The sequence below is a fragment of the Phyllobates terribilis genome, unplaced genomic scaffold, assembly GCF_046119375.1.
Source record: "Phyllobates terribilis strain yellow unplaced genomic scaffold, ASM4611937v1 Scaffold_7__3_contigs__length_470593459, whole genome shotgun sequence".
NCBI lineage: Eukaryota > Metazoa > Chordata > Amphibia > Anura > Dendrobatidae > Phyllobates > Phyllobates terribilis.
Window position 1 is genome coordinate 430198328 of NW_027362767.1, and position 17532 is coordinate 430215859.

The following is a 17532-nucleotide window of genomic DNA, read 5'->3' on the forward strand; positions in this document are numbered from 1 at the left end:
AACGTAATTCCAGTATTGGCCAGAGGGGCCTTCTGTCCAGAAAAAACACAATAGCGTATACGACCAGTAAACTCACCCGTAAAGTGCTACAGTGCCAAATTGAGTCAAACAAACAGGAGCCCCTACGCGCGTTTCGCGTGGGCTTTTTGCCGGGGGGCCTGTATGTTCCGTATACCAAGCACATTTTTATATATACTGCCAAACAAGTGCGTGCAGTACCAATCACTGATGCGGCGCATTGGTACTGCATCGTAAGGGTTGGGACCCTATCCGTGCACCTATTCACCAAAGGAGTGCCGTTCTTCTCTTCCAATTTTAATTGGGCCTTGCTTTTTCTCCCCTGGTCCAGTGCCGAGTCTCTCCCCTGATGTCTGTTAGGGTAGATGCCCATGATCCGGATTAGCAGTGGTTTGGATGCAGCTCACCTGCGCTGCGTTCTACATTAGAAGCACAGTGGATGATTTATAGAAATCTCATGCCCACTGTGTTTGTTAGCTGCTGCGTTGACGCACCGGAGGTGCAGGTGGACGAGCCGCAGCATGTCAGTCTCAGTTGTGGAGACGCTGGTCTCTGCAACAGAAATTTCCACAATTGAATGGATGGGATGCGGTAAATCCACATGGTTCAATGAGCACATGTGGATTTGCCTGTGTGATCGCATGCAGTGAAACCACGCTGTGTCCAAAGTGCTGCTATTCCTGGATCGTGGGAACGTAACCTTGTTTGCAGCGCTGACAGCACAGCAGCCAATCAGCGAGCACAGTAGCTTGTGCCGTCATCTCACGTTGTTGCAGAACTCACTGATTGGCTGCAGCTCTGTTCTCTTGCTGTCATTGCGGCAGAGACTCCGGTCTAGACCTGGGGAGTGGAGTAAGACCATGTTTACATGAGCGTCCCCGGTCTGTATGGATCGTATTGCCTGGACTGGACACGTTGCTGGGCTCTCTGTTAATATGGGGCAGGAGAGCAGCGGCTCAGGACTTCTGCTCATGTGAACTCGGCCTTCGTCCAAACCCGGGAGTGTCTGGCAGTGACCACCCCTTCTCCCAGTGGCCGCCTTGGTATCAGTGCAGTGGTCGTGCCCGACCCTCCGATTACAGCGATAATGAGCTTAAATAATAAAATCAGTATAAGTGGTAAGAAAATCGGATATTTGTGACAGAATAAATGAGTTTTTTGTCGCCATCTGCAGAGACTTTCCCACCCGTGGCGTGGCAGCGGCCGGGGGGATTGCTGACGCTGGGGGGGATTGCTGACCCCGGGGGGCAGCCTGCGCTCTGTTGACAAATTGTTAGATTTTTTGAGGGAAATTTACGGACTAAAGATAAAGCCATATACTTTGGTAACTATTCAGAAGCCTTTACATTTTATTATACTTTTTATTTTACATGTTGAGCTTAGATACATGGCTTAGCAGTCGGTATCACACAGGATTAGATACAGCTTCTTTGTGTATCACTTGGCATCCTGGGAATTGTAGTTCTCAGTGAGGAGAAGCGGGTGGTTTCTATGGTAACAGGCGCTGACGCCGGCGTTCCGCTGTTTCCATGGCAGCAGTGCGGACCGCGGCCGCTGGTCTCCCCGGGGGTCGTCACCTCTGACATTACACTCTGGGGTCTCTGTCCTCGCCGCGGCCCCAACTGTACGGATCTCACACACAGGGCTCCGCCATCTTGCCGTACGGAGTAACCTCTGGTGGCACTTCCGGTTCCGGGTGATCGGACGCCGCCTAGATCCCAGGCAACTGGGTGCAAGCACAACACGGCACCGGCGGGGAGAGTGACGTCATTCTCCGCTCCGTGACGTCACCGCGGGGCTCTGACCCGGGATGGCCTAAGAAGCGAGAGCAGGTGGGTGAATGACCGCTCCTGTCACTGCTGCGGGCGAGCAGGGCCCTTGGGCAACGGCTGTGTGACAGGAGACGGGACTACAAGTCCCAGCAATGCCAGGTCCTGTCTTACAGTCACAGCCGGGACTGAATTACTGGAGACCCCCATAATAGCCAGAGACCCCGTATACAGTGACTACTGGAGACCCCCATAATAATCAGAGACCCCCGTATACAGCGACTACTGGAGACCCCCATAATAATCAGAGACCCCCTTATACAGCAACTACTGGAGACCCCCATAATAATCAGATACCCCCGTATACAGCTACTACTGGAGACCCCCATAATAATCAGAGACCCCCGTATACAGCTACTACTGGAGACCCCCATAATAATCAGAGACCCCCATATACAGTGACTAATGGAGACCCCCATAATAATCAGAAACCCTCGTATACAGCAATCGAGACCCCCCTGTATACGACTACTGAGGACCCCATATATAGCAATTGAGAAACCCCGTATTCAGCAACCGAGACCCCCATAATAAGCAAAGACCCCTGTATACAACAACCGAGACCCCCTGTACACAGTGACTACTGAGGACTCCAATAATAGCCAGAGATCCCCCTGTATATATAGTGACTGCTGGAGACCCCCCTCCCCCCCAGTATGTAGTGACTGCTGGAGACCCCCCTCCCCCCCAGTATGTAGTGACTGCTGGAGACCCCCTCCCCCCCCCCCAGTATGTAGTGACTGCTGGAGACCCCCTCCCCCCCCCCCCCAGTATGTAGTGACTGCTGGAGACCCCCCTCCCCCCCAGTATGTAGTGACTGCTGGAGACCCCCCTCCCCCCAGTATGTAGTGACTGCTGGAGACCCCCCCCCCCCCCCTTCAGTATGTAATGACTACTGGAGACCCCCCCCCCCCTTTCAGTATGTAATGACTGCTGGAGACCATCCCCAGTATATGGTGACTGCTGGAGACCATCCCCAGTATATGGTGACTGCTGGAGACCATCCCCAGTATATGGTGACTGCTGGAGACCCCCTTCTCCAGTATATAGTGACGGCTGAAGACCCCCCCCCTGTATATAGTGACTGCTGGAGACCCATATGTACAGTACAAGTGTAATGTGTGGACACCTGTTGTGCACGTTGAAGATTCAGACTAAAGGCAGTAAAATAAGGAAGGAAGGAAAGGACACATGGAAACAAGGAGCACAAGAGGCGAGACCCAGAGCAGAACACGTCCCACCTCAGATACCTGGATGGATGTGATGACGGTCGCTGCAGAATGCTGTGGGCGCCATACTAGGGAAGTGCGTTTGAGTTTGGAATAAATCACCTACAGCATCAGCAGCAGAGCCCCCCCCCCCCACCATCAGCAGCAGAGCCCCCCCCCACCACCATCAGCAGCAGAGCCCCCCCCACCACCATCAGCAGCATAGCCCCCCTCCACCACAATCAGCAGCAGAGCCCCCCTCCACCACCACCATCAGCAGCAGAGCCCCCCTCCACCACCACCATCAGCAGCAGAGCCAGAGCCCCCCCCCCCACCATCTTCAGCAGAGCCCCCCTCCACCACCATCTTCAGCAGAGCCCTCCCCACCATCTTCAGCAGAGCCCTCCCCACCATCTTCAGCAGAGCCCTCCCCACCATCTTCAGCAGAGCCCTCCCCACCATCTTCAGCAGAGCCCCCCCCCCACCATAACACTTCCATCCATTCCTCATGGTGGACACATACATAGGAACCATCAGTTTACCTTTTCTGCATCACACAAAGACGAGGGTTCCTATCAAAAATCTCCCCTTTTGGCTCCTCTGACCCCAGTACTGATTCCTCTACTCTGATGTCCGGTCGTCGTGTTGCTCGGTGCATACTAGTCTCTTCTTATTTGTGGTCCTCAGTAGCGTCTTCTTGCAGTCTCCTCTGAACAGCCGATGTTAAGTGTCTGATACTTGGTGTCTGCATCATTTATGAGGGCCATTTTCTGAGGTGGTGTCAGTGTGCGGTCTCTAATGCTGGAAGCTCTGATGAACTTATCCTCTGCAGCGGAGGTCACTCTTGGTCTTTCTTTTCTGCGACAGTTCTCTTGAGAGACCGTTTCATTGTAGCGATTGATGGCTGTCATGACTGCACTGGAGGATGCTTTCAAGGTTCTAGCAATTTTCTAGAATGATGGACCTTCATGTCTGACAGTAATGATGGACGGTCGCCGTGTGCTTCCTTCTGTATTCTGGCTTAGGACAGTAGTGGAATAGACTCGGCCCTGTATGGAGCTGTGCACTGACACTTCCTCTGAAAACACCTGATGGTCGCAGACACTTCCTGATGGCCGGTGATTCCTCACATGACCTCCTGACGAGGCGACCTGATCATTGGAAGCCATTCATGGTAACGACCCGATGAAGACGAGGGGTGTAAAGCCGTTATCAGAGTAATAGGGGGAAATGTGAGTGATGTGGGGGGTAACACACATTCTGGATTGTGTTTCTTTACTCCTTGTTTCCATACATGTTCCTGCCTTTGTGGTTTTGCTGCCTTCAGGCTGAATCTACATTGTGCACATTCCAATAAGAACAAGGAAACCACTACATGAACGGGGGGTCCAAACCTTTGCCTTGTCCTGTATGCTGGAGTGTGCCCCCTTATGTGGAGAGAGACCCAGAATTGGGGGACTGCCCCGATATGTTCCAGTTTAACTATTACTGTGCTCCCATAATGCAGTGCTCCTGTAATGGCAGATTGGCTTTCTGTGTGCATAGAGAAGAAATCCTTGTGTAACTCGGGGGGAGGGGTCACTAGGAGCCGCATGTACTGGAGGACATCCGTATACAATGGGGGAGGGTGTCACTAAGAGCTGCCTGTACTGGAGGACATCCGTATACAATGGGGGAGGGGGTCACTAGGAGCGCCTGTACTGGAGGACATCCGTATACAATGGGGGAGGGGTCACTAGGAGCCACCTGTACTGGAGGATATTCATATACAGTGGGGGAGGGGGTCAGTAGGAGCCACCTGTACTGGAGGACATTCGTATACAGTGGGGGAGGGGGTCAGTAGGAGCCACCTGTACTGGAGGACATCCGTATACAATGGGGGAGGGGGTCACTAGAAGCGCCTGTACTGGAGGACATCCGTATACAATGGGGGAGGGGGTCACTAGGAGCCACTTGTACTGGAGGACATCCGTATACAATGGGGGAGGGGGTCACTAGGAGCCGTCTGTACTGGAGGACATCTGTATACAATAGGGGGTTGGGGTCACTAGGAGACACCTGTAGTAGAGGACATCCGTATACAATGGGGGAGGGGGTCACTAGGAGCTGTCTGTACTGGAGGGCATCCATATACAGTGGGGGATGGGGTCACTAGGAGCCGCATGTACTGGAGGACATCCGTATACAATGGGGGAGGGGGTCACTAGGAGCCGTCTGTACTGGAGGACATCCGTATACAATAGGGGGTTGGGGTCACTAGGAGACACCTGTAGTAGAGGACATCCGTATACAGTGGGGGAGGGGGTCACTAGGAGCCACTTGTACTGGAGGACATCCGTATACAATGGGGGAGGGGGTCACTAGGAGCCGTCTGTACTGGAGGACATCCGTATACAATAGGGGGTTGGGGCCACTAGGAGACACCTGTAGTAGAGGACATCCCTATACAATGGGGGAGGGGGTCACTAGGAGCCGTCTGTACTGGAGGGCATCCATATACAGTGGGGGATGGGGTCACTAGGAGCCGCATGTACTGGAGGACACCCGTATACAATGGGGGAGGGGGTCACTAGGAGCCACTTGTACTGGAGGACATCCGTATACAATGGGGGAGGGTGGTCACTAGGAGCTGTCTGTACTGGAGGACATCCGTATACAATGGGGGAGGGGGTCACTAGGAGCCGTCTGTACTGGAGGACATCCGTATACAGTGGGGGAGGGGGTCACTAGAAGCCGTCTGTACTGGAGGACATCCGTATACGATGGGGTGTTGGGGTCACTAGGAGCTGCCTGTAGTAGAGGACATCCGTATACAGTGGGGGAGGGGGTCACTAGGAGCCACTTGTACTGGAGGACATCCATATACAGTGGGGGAGGGGGTCACTTGGAGCGCCTGTACTGGAGGACATCCGTATACAATGGAGGAGGGGGTCACTAGAAGCCGCCTGTACTGGAGGACATCCATATACAGTGGGGGAGGGGGTCACTAGAAGCCGTCTGTACTGGAGGACATTCGTATACGATGGGGTGTTGGGGTCACTAGGAGCTGCCTGTAGTAGAGGACATCCGTATACAGTGGGGGAGGGGGTCACTAGGAGCCACTTGTACTGGAGGACATCGGTATACAATGGGGGAGGGGGTCACTATGAGCCGTCTGTACTGGAGGACATCCATATACAGTGGGGGAGGGGGTTACTAGGAGCTGCCTGTACTGGAGGACATTCGTATACAATGGGGTGTTGGGGTCACTAGGAGCCGTCTGTAGTAGAGGACATCTGTATACAATGGGGGAGGGGGTCACTAGGAGCAGTCTGTACTGGAGGACATCTGTATACAGTTGGGGAGGGGGTCACTAGGAGCCACCTGTACTGGAGGACATCCGTATACAGTGGGGGTCACTAGGAGCGCCTGTACTGTAGGACATCCGTATACAGTGGGGGAGGGGGTCACTAAGAGCCGCCTGTACTGGAGGACATCCATATACAGTGGGGGAGGGGGTCACTAAGAGCCGCCTGTACTGGAGGACATCCATATACAGTGGGGGAGGGGGTCACTAAGAGCCACCTGTACTGGAGGACATCCATATACAGTGGGGGAGGGGGGCACTAAGAGCCGCCTGTACTGGAGGACATCCATATACAGTGGGGGAGGGGGTCACTAAGAGCCACCTGTACTGGAGGACATCCATATACAGTGGGGGAGGGGGTCACTAAGAGCCGCCTGTACTGGAGGACATCCATATACAGTGGGGGAGGGGGTCACTAGGAGCCGCCTGTACTGTAGGACATCCGTATACAGTGGGGGAGGGGGTCACTAGGAGCCACCGGTACTGGAGGACATCCGTATACAGTGGGGGTCACTAGGAGCGCCTGTACTGTAGGACATCCGTATACAGTGGGGGTCACTAGGAGCCACCTGTACTGGAGGACATCCGTATACAGTGGGGGTCACTAGGAGCGCCTGTACTGTAGGACATCCGTATACAGTGGGGGAGGGGGTCACTAGGAGCCACCTGTACTGGAGGACATCCGTATACAGTGGGGGTCACTAGGAGCGCCTGTACTGTAGGACATCCGTATACAGTGGGGGAGGGGGTCACTAGGAGCCACCTGTACTGGAGGACATCCGTATACAGTGGGGGTCACTAGGAGCGCCTGTACTGTAGGACATCCGTATACAGTGGGGGTCACTAGGAGCCACCTGTACTGGAGGACATCCGTATACAGTGGGGGTCACTAGGAGCGCCTGTACTGTAGGGCATCCGTATACAGTGGGGGTCACTAGGAGCCACCTGTACTGGAGGACATCCGTATACAGTGGGGGAGGGGGTCACTAAGAGCTGCCTGTACTGGAGGACATCCGTATACAATGGGGGAGGGGGTCACTAGGAGCCGCATGTACTGGAGGACCTCCGTATACAATGGGGGAGGGGGTCACTAAGAGCTGCCTGTACTGGAGGACATCCTTATACAATGGGGGAGGGGGTCACTAAGAGCTGCCTGTACTGGAGGACATCCTTATACAATGGGGGAGGGGGTCACTAGGAGCCGCCTGTACTGGAGGACATCTGTATACAGTGGGGGAGGGGGTCACTAGGAGCCGCCTGTACTGGAGGACATCTGTATACAGTGGGGGAGGGGGCACTAGAAGTCGCGTATACTGGAGGTAAGTATGTTATAACCAGAGCCCTGGATCTGCGCTTGATCAGCGAGGGGTCCATGTAGAGGTTTGGGGTGGTCATGGTTGGAGATCTGCTCCACCGTTACACAGTTTTGGTTACACCTAGCCAGGTTGGTAACTTTCCTGTTTTGCAGTTGTCGTGGTACCATGCACGGCTAAGCTGCCCGTTATGGAGGTCACACAAGGACCCCCCTGTGAGGAGAGGCTGCCCACGCCCGGCGCTGAGGGAGAGAGAAGCATCCATGTGGAGGTGCCTGCTGGACATGGAGAGGGCAACATCAAGAAAGCCGCCAACAGCACCAGCGAGGGGAAGAAAGAGGAGGGAGAAGTGGAGGAGGAGCTGGACCCCAGGATACAGGTATATTTACTTCCCATGGAAGATGTGCACAGTATTCAAGGAATCCTCGTTCATGTCTGAGCCTTGGGCACTGGCACTGTCCCCGACACTCCTCAACATCAAAATTACATAATCGGCTCCTGTACAATCTCCCTGGTTATCCTCGCTGTCAGAACTTGGTGGAGGCTGAAGACGGGATGAAGAATAATCTGCGATACAAAAATCTGTGTCCGCTCCTGCGCGCGGGGGCTACTGTGAACGGGGAGCACGGGTGCGATACACCAAATATACAGATAGGTAGTGGGTATCGCCCTAATAGCGAAGCATCATCTCCACCCTCCGAGGGTTGGGATCGGGTATTGGGTACAGGTTCCTGGCCTTATATTTGGCGCAGGGATTGCCAATCCTCTCACAGCCAATTGATGGCGAATTGCAGAGAGATGACTTATCTGATAGATCGGGGTCCCACTACCTAGGGGCCCCCAGCACAGGTGACGCATTACCCCCAGCGCAGCCCCGTCTGCTCCCTTGTGTGCAGCTAGTTGTCATTTTCACCATTGCTTTGACGCTCCCCCGTCCCCTCGTCTCGGTCTCTTTGTCTCCTCCACTGATTTTCTTCTGTCTTGTGTTCCTCAGGAAGAATTAGAGCGTCTGAACCAGGCGAGCGAGGAGATTAACCAGCTGGAGCTGCAGTTGGATGTAAGTGCCGCTCTCCGCCATCCATCCTTCTATATCGCAGTGTCGGCCTGCAGAGCACTGACATTTTGCACACTGCCCCCTGCAGGATGCCCGCACTGCCTACCGCCGCATACTGACCGAGTCTGCCAGGCGCCTGAACTCTTTGGCTACACAACTTGGAGCCTGTATCGAAAAAGCCAGACCGTACTACGAAGCCCGGAGACTGGCCAAGGAGGTAACGTTCCCTCTGCTCCGGGGGAGGGGGACAGTCAGCGTCAGGTTTATATTCGGAGCCGCTAACCAGAAGGAGATATTAAATATTCATGGTTCCCAGAAATGTCTGCTCCATGCACGTGTATGTATCTTTATAAGAGAGTCGGCCTCTGCATTGACTGCTAACAGAGAGCAATAGAGTTCATTCAATTGTACTAAGGGCTGTAGACTTTCAGCACAACGTCTTGTTATAAAATACTTTTACGTTCCGGCATCAATAAATGTGGAAAGTCGCACAATCCTCCACTCTCCAGTAATGTTGGAATGTGCAAAGGTGAGAAACGGGAGGAGAACCAAACATCTGACTTCTTATTTTCCGTCTCAGGCTCAGCAGGACACGCACAGCGCAGCTCTGCGGTACGAGAGGGCGGTCAGCATGCACGCCGCCGCCCGGGAGATGGTGTTTGTGGCAGAGCAAGGAGTCACTGCGGACAAGAACAGGCTGGACCCGACATGGCAGGAAATGCTGAACCACGCAACCTGCAAGGTCAGAGCGGGGGAGGGCAGCATCGGGGTTATTCAGGGTAACAGACACTGTGATTTCTACTACATTTTTATACATAATGTGTTTTCAGATCCCCAAATGTAAATTTAGAATGAATACGGCAGTGATCCCACTCGTCTAAGGTCCCTTATGGGTTATGGTAATCTTTGCAACTAATAAAACAAATTCTTTATTAGTTTCTATTAACTATATTCTAATGTTCTGTGTATCCAGCTTCTATGCAGACTTCTGTACGCCAAGCCTTGTCTGTAGGGAACAACCACTGGAATGCCGATAGAGCAGAGTGTGCACCCCCATGGGTAAAGCCCTCTGTTCTTTGATCCTGCAGCTGTACATAAATTGCCCATCAGACTCTGGGCCTGCAGCTCCTTACTGGGGTACCCACTGGGCTCTGTCTGTAGTTCCATAAGGATCATCCATAGAGCTTACAAATACACAGGGATGCCCACTGAGTTCTCAGCCTGCAGCTCCACAGGTGATTCCCACTGAGCTCTTGGCCTGCAGCTCCTCAGGTGATGCCCAATGAGTTCTTGGCCTGCAGCTCCTCGGGTGACGCCCACTGAGCTCTCGGCCTCGGGTGACGCCCGCTGAGCTCTCGGCCTGCGGCTCCTCGGGTGTCGCCCGCTGAGCTCTCGGCCTGCGGCTCCTCGGGTGTCGCCCGCTGAGCTCTCGGCCTGCGGCTCCTCGGGTGTCGCCCGCTGAGCTCTCGGCCTGCCGCTCCTCGGGTGTCGCCCGCTGAGCTCTCGGCCTGCCGCTCCTCGGGTGTCGCCCGCTGAGCTCTCGGCCTGCCGCTCCTCGGGTGTCGCCCGCTGAGCTCTCGGCCTGCCGCTCCTCGGGTGTCGCCCGCTGAGCTCTCGGCCTGCCGCTCCTCGGGTGTCGCCCGCTGAGCTCTCGGCCTGCCGCTCCTCGGGTGACGCCCGCTGAGCTCTCGGCCTGCGGCTCCTCGGGGAACATCAACTTGTCACTGACCCTGGATCGACACGGGAAAAGTCCACTGAGTTATGAGCATGCAGCCCCACAAGCTGGAATCTCAGAGAAGATGGGTCTGAAAAGTAGAAAGCAAAAGAGAAGGGATCAAAGCGTGACCTTAATCTCTCCAGGCAAACGGATACAAAGTGTAAAGTTTATTTTTCCTGTGCACATTACACTTCTTGCACGGTGTTCTTGTTCAGTGTAGTGATATGCGGCCTGGGTAGCCATGGTTGGCACACTGGTTGGCCTGGATTTGGCTGTGCCATATAACAGGATGGGGGTCTCTTAGAGGATGGCTCAGGGGTATTCTCAGCCTTTGGGGGCACAGCTTGGGGATCATTGTAACCAAAGGGTGAGCCACTAAAGCTGAATGTTCACTTAGTTCTGTAGATTGTCGACTTCCCGTTTTTTCTTACCAATTGTCCCCTGGTAACAGGTGAACGAGGCCGAGGAGGAGCGGCTGCGCAGTGAATACGAGCACCAGAGGGTCACGCGTCAGTGTCACGAAGCTGAAGCCAAAGTTCAGACGTTGCAGAAAAGCTTGAAACGCGTCATCATCAAGAGTCGTCCATACTTTGAGCTGAAGGCGCAGTTTAATACTGTGTTAGAGGTGAGTGACTCATCCTAAAAAGAAATGCGCGACAGAGGCCTCTCTAATGTAAAGTCCAGGACCGCGTTTTCTGATTGTGACGCCGGCACAGCTGCAGCTTAGCCTGGCTTCTGTATACCCGGCCGAGGACAGCAGCGTTTCTGTTCCCTATGATCCAGCCCCTCCCCCAGACTTCATTGTATGGGCTCCGGCAGAGAGGAGGCAGATAAGTAGAGCGGATCGCCGCCGTCTCTTGGGTGATTCAGGTTTTTATGACTGGGAGTGATGAGATGCGACATTCACCAGTCAGGATGAGAGTGCACCTCGCCTCCATACCCACAGGGCATCATGCCTCCATACCCACAGGGCATCATGCCTCCATAACCACAGGGCATCATGCCTCCATAACCACAGGGCATCATGCCTCCATAACCACAGGGCATCATGCCTCCATAACCGCAGGGCATCATGCCTCCATAACCGCAGGGCATCATACCTCCATAACCGCAGGGCATCATACCTCCATAACCACAGGGCATCATATCTCCATAACCACAGGGCATCATACAGTACCTCCATAACCGCAGGGCATCATACCTCCATAACCGCAGGGCATCATACCTCCATAACCGCAGGGCATCATACAGTACCTCCATAACCGCAGGGCATCATACCTCCATAACCACAGGGCATCATACCTCCATGACCGCAGGGCATCATACCTCCATGACCGCAGGGCATCATACCTCCATAACCACAGGGCATCATACCTCCATGACCGCAGGGCATCATACTTCCATAACCGCAGGGCATCATACCTCCATAACCACAGGGCATCATACCTCCATAACCACAGGGCATCATACAGTACCTCCATAACCACAGGGCATCATACAGTACCTCCATAACCACAGGGCATCATACAGTACCTCCATAACCACAGGGCATCATACCTCCATGACCGCAGGACATCATACCTCCATGACCACAGGGCATCATACAGTACCTCCATGACCTTAGGGCATCATACCTCCATGACCTTAGGGCATCATACCTCCATGACCTTAGGGCATCATACCTCCATGACCTTAGGGCATCATGCCTCCATAACCACAGGGCATCATGCCTCCATAACCACAGGGCATCATGCCTCCATAACCACAGGGCATCATGCCTCCATAACCACAGGGCATCATGCCTCCATAACCACAGGGCATCATGCCTCCATAACCACAGGGCATTATGCCTCCATGACCGCAGGGCATCATGCCTCCATAACCACAGGGCATCATACAGTACCTCCATAACCGCAGGGCATCATGCCTCCATAACCACAGGGCATCATGCCTCCATAACCACAGGGCATCATGCCTCCATAACCACAGGGCATCATACCTCCATAACCACAGGGCATCATACCTCCATAACCACAGGGCATCATACCTCCACAGGGCATCATACAGTACCTCCATAACCGCAGGGCATCATACCTCCATGACCGCAGGGCATTATGCCTCCATAACCACAGGGCATCATACAGTACCTCCATAACCACAGGGCATCATACCTCCATGACCGCAGGACATCATACCTCCATGACCACAGGGCATCATACAGTACCTCCATAACCGCAGGGCATCATACCTCCATGACCTTAGGGCATCATACCTCCATGACCTTAGGGCATCATACCTCCATGACCTTAGGGCATCATACCTCCATGACCGCAGGGCATCATACCTCCATAACCACAGGGCATCATGCCTCCATAACCACAGGGCATCATACCTCCATAACCACAGGGCATCATGCCTCCATAACCACAGGGCATCATGCCTCCATAACCACAGGGCATCATACCTCCATGACCGCAGGACATCATACCTCCATGACCACAGGGCATCATACAGTACCTCCATAACCGCAGGGCATCATACCTCCATGACCTTAGGGCATCATACCTCCATGACCTTAGGGCATCATACCTCCATGACCTTAGGGCATCATACCTCCATGACCGCAGGGCATCATACCTCCATAACCACAGGGCATCATGCCTCCATAACCACAGGGCATCATGCCTCCATAACCACAGGGCATCATGCCTCCATAACCACAGGGCATCATGCCTCCATAACCACAGGGCATCATGCCTCCATAACCACAGGGCATCATGCCTCCATAACCACAGGGCATCATGCCTCCATAACCGCAGGGCATCATGCCTCCATAACCGCAGGGCATTATGCCTCCATGACCGCAGGGCATCATGCCTCCATAACCACAGGGCATCATACAGTACCTCCATAACCGCAGGGCATCATGCCTCCATAACCACAGGGCATCATGCCTCCATAACCACAGGGCATCATACCTCCATAACCACAGGGCATCATACCTCCATAACCACAGGGCATCATACCTCCACAGGGCATCATACAGTACCTCCATAACCGCAGGGCATCATACCTCCATAACCACAGGGCATTATGCCTCCATGACCGCAGGGCATCATGCCTCCATAACCACAGGGCATCATACAGTACCTCCATAACTGCAGGGCATCATGCCTCCATAACCGCAGGGCATCATGCCTCCATGACCGCAGGGCATCATACCTCCATGACCGCAGGGCATCATACCTCCATGACCGCAGGGCATCATACCTCCATGACCGCAGGGCATCATGCCTCCAGGACCGCAGGGCATCATGCCTCCAGGACCGCAGGGCATGATGCCTCCGGTGCCAGTCACATCTGTGTGACAAAGCGCTGATCTCTGCGAGGTCTGAGCCGGACATATCGTCTGTTATCCGAGCGGTACCAGACCTCATTATACAGCTATTAAAGGGCAGCTCCAGTCTGGTGTTAGTGGAGCTCAAGTGCTGCAGCAAGAAAACCTCTGCAGCTTTCTGCCATAACTCTGGCTGTAGGATCTCCGCTTGCTGTCAGTGACCGTTCTTCATTCAGAAGCTGAAGTTACTACAGACATGGGGTCATTTACATTATATATAGGATGTGCTTGCACTTTATGATCATGGGGGGCCAACTCCCTCAGATCCTGAAAATGAAGGGGACACAGCTATAGTTTATAGCACTTCACTTTTCTACCTGGTGTAAATGCCGCTGTTCTCCTGAATCCGGCGCTGTGTTTCTTTTCTTCCTGCGCCTCTCTCTTCTAGAGATATGGCCTCTTCTTTCCTTGTACATAAATCTAGTCTTGTTCTACAAGTGGGAGTGGTCTTTTAAAAGCTTCCACTGGCAAGTTGATAACCACGCCCACTTGGCTAACAAAAACTAGATTTACCTAAAGGGAAGAAGAGGCCGTATCTCAGGAACAGAGAGGCGCAGGAAGGTGAGAAACCCATCACCGGATTCAGGAGAACAGCGGCATTTACTCCAGGTATTTGTGGCGTGTGCCGGTTGTCTGTGAGGTTTTGTGTCCTTCGCTGTTTGCACAGCTGTTCCTGTGCTATTCAGAAGGGGGGGCAACGCTACATTTTCAGGATCGGAGTGGTAGGAACTCGGACCCCCAGTGATCATAAAGTGATGGTATATCCTAGTGCTGGAGGATGGGAGTACACATGATATTGTGAGCGCCTGTGCTATCACAGACCGCCGCTGTATGAGCAGAACTAGGTCAGGGCTGAAGCCATACGTTCTTGTTATAGGGGTATCCCATAAATTATCACACCCGTAAGCATTGAAACCGGGTGAGTCCAGCCAGTAAGACCCCCACCATTCCCAGTTCTTCTCTGGGTGAATGGATCGGCTCGTCGTGTGTACATCCAGACCTCTGTACAAGTCCCTCTATCTGGTGATTAGTGGGGGTCCTAGCGGGCACCCGTCCAGTGCATATCCGGTACGTTTTGCAGGTGGGCTACCCCTTTAATTGCGATCTTTATCATTGTTTTGCAGGAACACAAGGCTCGGGTCACCTCTCTGGAAGTCAAGGTGTCTCAGGCCAAGCTGCGATATTCCGGGACTCTGCGTAATCTGGAGCTGATCAGTGAGGAGATCCATGCCCGACGCACACACGGGCCTCTATTAACACTGCGGGCCCCTCCTCTCGGAGCTGAAGCCCCCACCTCTATAATTGATGGGGACATGGGCCCGTCGGCAGACACTGTCTCCCTCCTCAGTCTGCAGACCATTGCGTCCGACCTGCAGAAAAGCGATTCTGTGGAGCACTTGAGAGGTTTGAGCGACGTGACCAGCTTGGACGGGAGGGACACCGATCCCGAGGAAGGCGAGAGCAGCGCCAGCCGAGAGCGAGGAGGGGACAGGGCTAGCATGGCGTTGTATAGACATAACAGGAGCGTCAGTCTGTGAGCGGGGGCTGGGCTGGGGGAGGGGGCTGGGGTTTGTTCTGTTAGACTAATGGGGGCAACGAGGCTAGAAAAGATTGTTCTGGTGGAGACAGAGAGTAACACAACTAACCGGGAGGAGAAGCCACAAGCCTGAATCTAATCCATTGACATTTTCCAGCAGAAAGCTTCTAGGTGCAGGGAAGTGTTTGTAGCCGGAACAGGAGGACGTTTCTTCAGTATTGAGGACATGAACGGACACGAGGAGGAGGACGACGACGCGTGTCGCTGCTATGAGAACTGTCTCTGTTTGATGCAGCGCTATGTCACTCTCAATAAATATGTTGTGGTGTCTCTGTAGAGTGCTGAGACCTCCGGGCTCGTCTTGTGACTACGACAGATGTAGGGGGTAGGGGGTACCACGGTGTGACACCTGACAAATTCTAATAAAAGTGATTGAGGTGAAAAAGCATCAGGTTTAAGGGTGCTCTACTACTAGCCATGGGTCCGTGATGGTGCTAAAATAGATGTACTCCTGTAATGGACCCCCTCAGCTGCTCCGTACTGTTCTTGATGACCCCTGTTTTTCTTCAGCCTGTCAGGTGATTACTGCAGCCAATCAAGAGCGACTTATTTGCAGTGGCATCTGACGCCCTCTGCTGGTAGAGGAAGTGTCACACCATGTGTGGGGAATACTTAGTGCAACACAGTGGGGAAAGGGAAAGGGGGAAGGGGAGACCTCATAGTCTGGTCTAGCGTCACCCTGTCTCAACTATCGTCCCTATATTTCCTCCTCAGCTATCGCCGCACGGGTGCCTCGCCCTACTCTCCCTGGTGTGTGGCTACGGCTAGGGATGGAAGGAGATGAGCACTAGTCAACCTCCAATAAACTCTATAGACAACAAGGGTGGACAAAACAGGGGACATAGCTTAGCTTTAAATAAAATCCAAATAAGCACATGGCCACAAGCTCCAGAGAGGATGAAGTACTGCTCCTGCCAAGCTTCACAAGTAGAAATGAATATAGCCAGCGACTCCCCCTCAGACACACCAGGTATTTATACACCCAGGCCAGAGAGCTAATTAGCAAGAGAGAGGTAGCCACTCAGTCCTAAAGACAGCCTCTTATCTAAGAAACTGTCTGCAATGCCAAACGTAGAGATCTCCTGCAACCCACTGCAGGGCGACTGTCTGTCACCTCTGACACGCCCGTGACAGGAAGTGAGGAGAACGGTGGCTGACATTCACAGCAGTACTGCGAAGCAGCGGGGGTCCAATAAGAGACTATTTGGGGTTTTTTATGTACATTTTAGCACCACCATTGCACTATTTTTAAAATGCATGTAAGTAGCGGACAACCCCTTTAAGTGCCAGTATGGAGTCCACCGGCAGTGGGTGCAGTGAGGCGGAGTGCACCGGCCGATGTTTTATCCGCACAATGAGCATGCGCCCGCTGCCACTGGGCTCATGTTGGTACAGTTTAAGGGGTTATTCCTAACACAGTTAGGACGCCCTTGAACTCAAGAACTGGGCGCTCCAGCCCTGCTGTGAATGGAGCGGATGTGCGCACACTCGACCTACACGCCGTCCACTCTCTATGGGACTGCTGGAAGTAGCCACCACAAAAGGACTGTTCATACTAAGCACTGGCACTCAGAGCGTGACCAGCAGTTGAGTGCAATTTCCTGTCTACTTGTTTTCCGTCCATCTCTGCCCTTCATGAAGATGGATATTAGCTTTCAGAGTGTATGATAAGTTCAGAAGGCACTTGGGAAGAAGTGGCCGATATGTGGTGAAAGAAGCATTGTTCTGATAAGCCTGGTTTCACACATCCGCGTTTTGCTGTCCGAGTAGGGACCGTAATGCTTGGGCCGGCTCTGGGTCTCCTGACCTTAATTCGAAAGCCTTGTAGGTGCCTCCAGCCCCCGGTACGGGTAGGTTCATGTACACACATGGTACACAGTTGTTCTGACCGTCTATAGTTGGATCACAGCCCTCTCTGTGGTGCCCGCAGACGTTAATATACTGTACATACAGAGTTGTGACCGCGGCTCAGAATTTAGGGCATCCCTCAGGATTGGCGCGGAGGTCAGTATGAGCATGGATGGCTTTCTGTAAGGTGCAGCGGGATCTCTCA

General features: G+C 53.5%; 1 protein-coding gene across 1 annotated transcript; it reads left to right on the forward strand.

Annotated features, from left to right (window-relative positions):
- Window positions 1-1666: 1666 nt before the first annotated feature.
- On the forward strand, window positions 1667-15755 carry SH3BP5L (SH3 binding domain protein 5 like). The gene is made up of 7 exons (XM_073638038.1): window positions 1667-1850; window positions 7870-8093; window positions 8709-8771; window positions 8857-8985; window positions 9349-9510; window positions 10937-11110; window positions 15007-15755. The coding sequence occupies exons 2-7, from the start codon at window positions 7905-7907 to the stop codon at window positions 15418-15420; spliced, it is 1131 nt and encodes a 376-aa protein (XP_073494139.1). The 5' UTR covers window positions 1667-1850; window positions 7870-7904; the 3' UTR covers window positions 15421-15755.
- The last annotated feature ends 1777 nt before the right edge of the window (window positions 15756-17532 follow it).

Coding starts and splice junctions, on each gene's coding strand:
- SH3BP5L (XM_073638038.1), top strand. CDS start 7,905: ATGGAGGTCACACAAGGACCCCCCTGTGAGGAGAGGCTGCCCACGCCC. Junction 8,986..9,348: donor CCCGGAGACTGGCCAAGGAG/GTAACGTTCCCT, acceptor TTTCCGTCTCAG/GCTCAGCAGGACACGCACAG. Junction 9,511..10,936: donor TGAACCACGCAACCTGCAAG/GTCAGAGCGGGG, acceptor CCCTGGTAACAG/GTGAACGAGGCCGAGGAGGA.